At 37.6% G+C, this 8801-nt stretch overlaps 2 protein-coding genes across 2 annotated transcripts in view; one reads left to right on the top strand and one right to left on the bottom strand.

The window, feature by feature from the left end:
• LOC113065177 (26S proteasome non-ATPase regulatory subunit 1) overlaps positions 1-8801 on the top strand; it is a 53682-nt gene that overhangs the window by 37743 nt on the left and 7138 nt on the right. The window contains exons 17-18 of the mRNA XM_026236416.1: positions 1986-2100; positions 7964-8080. Coding sequence (XP_026092201.1) covers positions 1986-2100; positions 7964-8080 — 232 coding nt within the window. The remainder of the gene's footprint in view (positions 1-1985; positions 2101-7963; positions 8081-8801) is intronic.
• Positions 2112-7955, bottom strand: LOC113065180 (zinc finger BED domain-containing protein 4-like). The gene is made up of 2 exons (XM_026236429.1): positions 4850-7955; positions 2112-4316 (listed from the first exon to the last, which is right to left on the bottom strand). Exons 1-2 carry the CDS (start codon positions 6562-6564, stop codon positions 4163-4165), a joined length of 1869 nt encoding a protein of 622 aa, XP_026092214.1. The 5' UTR covers positions 6565-7955; the 3' UTR covers positions 2112-4162.

The following is an 8801-nucleotide window of genomic DNA, read 5'->3' as shown; positions in this document are numbered from 1 at the left end:
TATATAAGTTTCACTCATTTATTTTGATTTCTGCACGGCTCTCTCTCTTATATGGGACCACATCAATACATCAACAGTCTCCGTTTACACTGAATGCTATAAAACCTGTATCATCAGAATTGGTCCACGCCGATCATGTGGAAAATCGGCTAATTCTGGTCCCTGGTTGGTGGATCCGTGCATCTCTACTCTAAACCCATATGACCAGACAGGATTAGATTGAATAAATGGCTGTGGATGAGCATTAAGATCCTGGCCGAGGTTTGTATTTGTACAGAAGGTTCCCAACTTCAGTGTTGAAACGGTGTTTCCCAGCTTGCCAAGTTCGGAGAACCCTTGATACCCAGCACAGCACATTAATTACAGCCTGATGAAAGATTAAGTCAAATCTTTTTTTTATTGCTAGTTGGCATTCGTATGCTAGTGCTAAATTATGGATTAGCTTCCCACGGAAAGGATTTGGTCTGTGGGAAGGGTTCGAGCAGTTGTCTCAACCGGACATGCTGTCTGTAATCACTGACACCATTATTTTAAAGGTCTTTTGGTTGTTGTTGATGCTTTGGACTTGAATATTTTACAGACTACACAACCCTCTGAGCATGTTGATATCAGTCAATCATTATCCATGTTGATCTGATTAGTTTGGTTTAAAGAGGAGATATTCCTTAGATTTCATTACCCCGTTTCCATAGAAAATAAAGACACTCATCTTTTGGTGTGCAGTTTGATAATGTTTTGATGCCTGATGATCACTTGAAGCATTTAAGAATCTAGATCAGAGCTTAAGCATAAAACTTTATACAAGTATATAGCAGTATAGAACCATAATATCACCCAGTGTTTGCATTTATCGGCCACAACAACACAATTTCTATATCAGTGCTACCCTGAGAAGACTTTACATTCAATTATTCTTTTTTTTTTTATGTAAATTGCAAATTGTTTGAGAGTGAAGTCAATGAGAAGTGCTAATTATCTAATACAAGTTTGCTCTTTTTCAATGACTTTGTGTTCTGTGACATCTGAGATGTTGGCAAAACAAGAAGGATTAAACGAGGAAAATGAGGCTGTTCTATGATTATTTTACTCCTGCATGGCCATTTAGTCCTTCAGGCTGTTTAAGATTACCATCACCACATACTTAAACAGAGGGTTTACATAGTCTTGCAGTAAAGGTTTCAAGGACATGTTTCTCTTTTTCGTGGACGCCTGCATCTACACTTCTGAAAAAAAACGGAAAAAAAAAAAACCTTGCCTTGTATTTTCACAGAATGATATCTGGTATTAATAGTGTGATTTTTCACAATTCATTTGTTTGACATAATCTGCAGAATCTGAATATGCGTTCTCATCGTAAATCTGAAATATTCCATGTAAAAATAACACAAAAGATTGATACTGTTGACAACTTTTGAACATGTAGTGAATGTTCATTTTCATACCTTGTAATATAGTGATTTAGTGTTTTTTTTTGTTGGTTTTTTTTTTTTTTTTTTTTAAAGTATAGTTTGACTGAAGGCAATTTGAGAATGTTCCTCAACACTGATAGAGTTAGCATAGAAATGTCAGTTTATGTTCATTGAGAAATCTCTATGCTTCATTGAATCGTATTGGAAGCCAAACAACCACATTTTGAACATTAAAGCATTCTATTATGATTTTAAAGTACAAAATATTAGACCGGAAAGACTTGTCACAAGGCCTGATATTCCCATTCTGATAATTTTATGGTCTTGTTTGTAGTAAATGTGCATACTTCAAATATACTCAACGAATTGAAACTGTTTTATCAAGATCAAATCATTTTTTATTTCCGAACACCGGTTTGGCTGCGCACCAGTTTAATAGTTACTTTGCCTAAACTCTGAACAAAGAATAAAGCCTTGCATTCGTTCAGCCAATCCAAAGTATTAGTGTCAGAGAAAATAAACCGTTTGGAGAAATGGATGGTCTCCGCTTCAAGCGTTTTGTATTTGTGTCTACAGGACTCCAGAACAATGTCCCAGTGTGGTTTCTCTGCTGTCTGAGAGCTACAATCCCCATGTGCGCTGCGGCGCTGCCATGGCTCTGGGCATCTGCTGTGCTGGCACCGGGAGCAAGGTGAGTTTGGATCAACACTTTATCTGGACTCGCACTCTTAGACCGTTTCATACGTCACTTGCCCACTGCGGCACCGCCCGCCACTGTCCTTTAGAATTTTATTTTTTATAGTATTAAATGTTCATTTAAAATATATACTTCGTGTATAGATATTTCAGTAACAATTTAAAGTAAGGTTCCATTTGTTTAATGAATTAACTATTAACCATGCATTTGTTACAGTATTTATTAATATAAAAAAATACAGCTGTTCATTTTTAGTCCATATTAGCTCAGGACCATTAACATTACTAGGCCTGTCACAATAAAAATTTTGCTGGACGATAATATTGTCGTTCTAAGACCAGTTTCAACTAATATAATGATAATGAGATAATAATGCAGGTACACCTTTTCAAAGATCAATAAATTTATTTTATTTCTAAAGAATATTTAACACTGAAAACGGAAAACATTTTAAATATCAAAAATAAATGAACAAAACAACCAAAAACGATAAAAGCAATGGACTCTCAGTCTCTGTAAAAAAAAAATGCACTTGAATAAATACCAAAAAACAATAAATAAAATGTATGTAAATAAAATTGCACTTCAAAAAAAATATTAAACATTAGTCTCAGACATAAATAATGCCACTTAGGACCTTTGTAAACAAACAAACAAATCCTTATAAGCTTTATACAGGCCATATACAATAAAAAAGTAAAAAAATAAATAAATAAAGCAAAAGTGAATTGCCGTCTATGTCCACCAAGGACGAGATAAAGATAGCGATTTTATGGCAGTATTATCAGTTATTTTTTGAAGCAAGTGAAAAGTAGGCTACTATGTGGGACCATTTCGACAGAAAGGGCAACAAAGTTACTTGCAAAATATGTTATGTGGTATTAAAATACAGCAGTAGTGCAAGTGCAATGCAATATCACTTGCGACGCAAACATCCACAAGCAAATGAAAGGCGCTTCCCAAAGCTGGTTACTCTAGCGAGACGTTATCTCTTTATTCCCGGGACATCTGTGCCATAGGAGAGGGTGTTTTCTGCCGCGAGCTGTCCACAGGCTGCGCTCCAGACTAACCCCACATCATGACATTACAAAAAAAATTATCGCGGCCGGAAAAATTAAGGTCATTTTTTTTTTTTTTTTTCGTACGATTAATTGATTTATTGACTATTGCGACAGACCTATTAATAGATTTTGTAACCAAAATTAACTAAGATTAGTGAATGCTTTAGAATACTTTTTCTTTGTTTACGTTAACTAATGTGGTTCATTATTGTTAACCAAAGGTATCCTTTTGTAAAGTGTTAGCAATTTTTTTTTTATGTAATTCATTTTTGTTAATACATAATAATCATTGTAATGTTAATTTATCCAACTTAAAATTTTAAAAAATGAACATTAACTTTTATAAATGCAGTTACATTTTATGTAATTTGTGCACAAATCAGACATACCATATAAAAGTTGGACATACTTGTATTTAAACTTTCTTTAAAGAGTTCCGCGCTTTAAATAGTTACATTTCACTACCAAAAAAAAAAAAAAAAATCTAATAAAAAAATCAGTAGGGATGCACCGAAATGAAATTCTTGGCCGAAGCCGAAGACGAATAATAATGAAATGCTTGGCCGAAGGCCGAAGGCCGAATACCGAACGCGGTGTTTCACATTTTTTCCATTTATTTTGCCAATTTTTTCACCATTACAATAATTAAATAGTAAAAATTTGCTTTTTACTATTTTGTGTTGCTTTTCAGATAAATAAATCAAATAACAAATACAATTTCAAAATATTTATTTAACTCTGAAAATTTTGAACATTCCAGCAAATATTATACAAAAAAAGCACAATATAACTTAAAATAAATAAATTGGCAAAAAAAAAAAAAAAAAAAAGCCATCTTTGAAGCCCCCCTTCTTTAATAGCCTATGTTAGGCCTATAACTGACTGCTGAATGTAACTCTGTATGTCTACAACAACACATGTGCATTGAATAGTGCAAAATATGTTGATGAACCCACAACAAATGAATAACTGTCCTAGACATAAGCCTACTTAGCCTACTTCTTCAGGAAAAGTGGCAGGTTCTTCTTTATGAAAAGTAGCTTCTCTGCTTTCTCACATGAAAGTCGGTTCCTCTTCTCATCGATGACATGACATGCAGCACTAAACAGTCTCTCACTGTCGGTGCTTGTGCATGGGGCAGACAAGTACCTGCAGAATAGTTGAAAATGTTATTGCAGTTTTCTGACAGTTGCTCATTTCAAAACAAACAGTGTCTTCAAGATAATGAAATGGTTGAAACCCAGTGTAGGCCTACTATTTTACTACACTGAAAATAGTAAAATTTTCACAAAATACATAATATAAAATATAGGTAGTAACACTTTACAATGTTTGTTAACATTATTGCATTAACTAACAATGAGAGCAATACATTTGTTATTGTATTTATTAAACTTCGTTAATGTAAGATAATAAAAAATACTTAGTTCATGTTAGTATAAGTGCATTAACAATTAACAAATAGGGCTACCACTTTTGATACTTTTTAATTCAAAAATTATAAATGTGATACTTAATTTTAATGATGTATTAGTAAATGTTAACATTAAGATTAATAAATGATTTTAATAAGTGTTTTTCATTGTTAGTTAATGTTAAAAATAGAAACTACTTATAAAGTGTTACCATAATCCAAAATATAAATAAAATCTTAAATTAATTTCCCATACAAGTAGCCTTACCTGCGTGCCATCTGCGCCAGGTCGGGAAAGCGGCCTTGATTGGTCCTCCAAAACTCGAGAGGGTTATTGCTCCTGGGGATGGGGACTTCTGAGAGATACCCATCTAATTGTTGAGCGGTCGAGCTTGTCATCTGTCTTGCAAATGGGTTATTCTCTTGGAGGATCTCATCGAACATGTCAGACAGCGAGACTGTGCGCGGCTCATCTGCAGTACGAGCCCGTTTACTCTCTGCGCTGTTTTCATCTCCTGCGCTGTGCATCACCTGACCGTCTCCATCACCTAGCGGCTTTCCCGAATCCAACTCGGCCTGGATCATTTCTCGTGTGCGCATCTTTTTCCCCACATCCAAGTAATGATCTTTGTATCGTGGATCAAGCACAGTCGCGATGCAGTATAGGGGTTCTGAGTCCGCCTGACTAAATCGTGTGCTGACAGCTTCTAAGAGCGCACTTTTAGTTGTTTTCACTCCGTGGTCTGTTTCAGCCTCTTTGTTTAAAAGACGCTTTAGTGCTGCAAGTAAGGGTATGACGTCTGCCACAGATGCATCAGATGAGCTTATCTCTTTTGTTATCTGCTCAAAGGGTGCGAGAAGAGAGAGAATGTTCTCGATTAACACCCACTGGTATGCGGTGAATGTCGCTGGCAGGTCATGATCTGCTATGTATGTAGCCAAGACTCGCTTTTGCGCAAAAAGGCTTTCCAGCATATAATATGTACTGTTCCACCTTGTGCTCACATCTTGTTGGAAACGTTTTTGTGGCATTCCGAACTGTTCTTGGATAGATTGTAGGCGTGCATAGGCAAGCGGTGAATGTTTGAAATGGCCAACAATTTTCCTGCCTATCGCTATCACATCTGCTATACTGCGCTGACTCAACAATCCCTCGTTGACCGCCAGTTGAATTGTGTGTGCCATACACCGTATGCCTTTCAGATTGCTATCTTCCATGGCTTTAGCCATATTTCTTGCGTTGTCACTGACTACCGCGTGCACTTTAGATCGGTCAATACGCCAAGTGTCAAACATGTTGGCGAACGCCTCGGATATGGCTACAGCTGTATGGGACCCTCTAAATTCTTGTGAGTGAAGCACAATCTTTTGTAGCTTGAAATCTGTGTCGATCCACTGCGCAGTTAAACTCAGCATACTAGTGGGGCTCACATCCGAGCTCCAAATATCAGTCGTGAAGCTGAGGGCTGCAATATCTGTAGCCAAAAGCTCATGGACGTTAGTTGAAACGACGTTATACATCTCAGGTAAGCACACGTCTGAGAAATGCCGTCTACTAGGGATGGTGTAACGGGGCTCAATATGGTCTATAAGCCTGCGAAATCCAACATCCTCTACAACAGAGAATGGTTGATCATCCAATGCGATGAATTCCATTATCCTTTTAGTAATACCTTTAGCTTTGGCACTGTCATTGGCAAACTTTTTTGCCTTTTCTAAGAAGTCAGCCACAGATGGAGTGGGTGTCGTAGGACTGGGAGCTGCTTTTCTTTTCGCTGCTGCTGTTGCCTTAGCCGCCGCCGTGTCTTTCTCGTACTCTGCATGACGTTCGGGGTGTCTTGATTTTAAGTGATAAATTAAACTTGAAGTGCTGTACGTTTTTGCAGATGCACCCCCTCTGGACAATTCTGCAGAACAATGTCTGCAAACGGCCGTTTTTGCCTCTTTCTCTGACACTTTAAAGTGCTTCCACACTGCTGACATGTTTGCTCCATAAAGCGCGCGCCTCTCACTCTACGCGGGTTATTTGATTGCGTCATTAAAAACGTCATTGTTCGGCAAAATTTATTCGGCCTTTTTACTTATTCGGCCGAACACCGAAAGTGCTTTTTTTGGCTATTTTCGGCCGAATAATTTCGGTTGCCGAACATTCGGTGCATCCCTAAAAATCAGGCAGTTGAGATTTGTTTAATAGTATATATTGCTTTATTTGAGTATAGTGGATGTATGCAGGTACTCTAGATCAGACTTTTATATTCACAAAATCAATTTCATTTAATCGTTGTTGCATTTGGGGCCATTTCAGTCACAGTCTGGAGCGCTGATATGACTGTTAAAGGTTAGACAACTGAAAAATGATTAAATGAGACAAGAAGAAAGCTGAGCAGAAACTCCCAGGCCCCAGGAGAGATGATTGAACTTGTCTTACAACAGTCCTGAGTTATTGGCTCTTCTGCATGCTCGGGTCGGTTCTGGGACTAATTGCATCACCAGTGCAAGAGTCACAGATGGCACATTTATCACTTGAATGGAGATGAGATTAAAGCCGATACCTTGGACGATGTTCTAGCCATTTACCACTCAACTCCCTTGTTGGGTGAGCTGGAAAAATGGAGTATAAAGATTGGTCTTGACTATTTAACTTATAATAACTCTAATCCAAATCCCTCTCAGGTGCCCAAATACAGTTCTGGGGTGGTTTTGTGGCGATGCTGGGAAATGGGACTGGCCTAGGAGCCAAGATCTCCCACATATTCAATTCTATCAGGCCTTTTAAATGGATCCCAAATTCAGTTTTGGGTCTGCAGTTTACACACCTGGTTGTTTTTTTGACTGTGATATAATTTCTGCTCTTGTTGTGCAGACGCAAAGTGCCTAGAGGAGTTGCTTCGATGCCTCTTCCGCTCCATCTGTCAAACAAACTGGCTTTGCTCTTAATTAATCCTTCCAAACAACTGCTGAGACAATCGCAGAAATATGTATAATGATGGGATACTGAATGTTGCGTAATGTTACCTTAGCTTTCAGTGATCTGTGTGCCAATCTGCTATTTTGGGCTCTGTTTTAAAACAAAATGGTTTGGCTTTTGGCCTGAAGATCAACTGTGACACTAAATAACCATCTTAAAGAACCAAATTTAGACTTTCTGGGGGTAAAAGGGGTTTTTCTTTCTCTATGGCTTGTGAATTATGAGTAGATAAATTAACTCTGCTACTTCCTTTCTGTATTTTCAGGTCTATCATATTATTATACCTCAAAGCCAATGATTGAGATACTTGGGATTGTGATGAATTTGTGGTTTTTCAGCATGCTGCGTCAGGATATGCTTCTGTTTTTCCATAATCATAGTTCATATGCTCCCATTGATGATTTCCTTCAACAGGAAGCAATCAATCTCCTGGAGCCCATGACCAATGACCCGGTGAATTACGTCAGACAGGGCGCTCTGATCGCCTCGGCTCTGATCATGATCCAGCAGACGGAGGTCACCTGTCCAAAGGTAAGGGGAGTGCGTGCCTTTGGGTGGTTGGGGTTAATTATTTGGCTACTGGGATTTTGTATCCATAATGTTTATGGATGGCCACTGATGATGCCTTAAAATACTGTATTTTTCAGTCCTTGCCAGACCGCAGTGTGGCACAGAGTTACAAAATCACAGCTAATGTTTAATATACATTCATGTGGATCACATGTTGCACCAATGAGGTTCCACATAAACGGATGTACATTAGCTTGAGGAAGTTTTTGTGGGCTTGAGAGACTATACAGACTGAAAATGAACAATAGTCTGTCATTTTAGTGTTTATTATTGTTTTATAATTTTAACTTATTATTTTAGTCGTACATATTCACCTCTTATAATATCGGACTTCCTCTAATCATTTCTACAATGTGGTTGTGTAGTCACGGTAGATTTGCTTGTTTTTTGGGGTGATTTTGCTTCAGTTTTACCACATGATTATTACTGGGCTGCAAATTTTATGGCCACATGAAAGTAAAATTGATTTGAAATTCCTGTTTTATGGTGTAATAAACGGCTGGAGTTGTAATAATGGCAAGCATTTGTTAAATATGCCTACCGGGCAGACTTTAATTCATGCTAGCCACATGTTTTATGAGCCTGGCCTTAGAATCTGGGGAGAGAGAAAGCAGATTATGAATGTCATAAATGCCTGAGAACACACTTCATTCAGTTTGCCTCTAAACCAGAATCTAGATTT

This window comes from Carassius auratus, chromosome 47 (genome assembly GCF_003368295.1).
Source record: "Carassius auratus strain Wakin chromosome 47, ASM336829v1, whole genome shotgun sequence".
NCBI classification, from domain to species: Eukaryota; Metazoa; Chordata; class Actinopteri; order Cypriniformes; family Cyprinidae; genus Carassius; species Carassius auratus.
Note: the sequence above shows the minus strand (reverse complement) of the source record. Positions and strands in the feature narration are given on the sequence as shown.

Coding starts and splice junctions, on each gene's coding strand:
- LOC113065180 (XM_026236429.1), bottom strand. CDS start 6,564: ATGTCAGCAGTGTGGAAGCACTTTAAAGTGTCAGAGAAAGAGGCAAAA. Junction 4,317..4,849: donor CTGGCGCAGATGGCACGCAG/GTAAGGCTACTT, acceptor ACTATTCTGCAG/GTACTTGTCTGCCCCATGCA.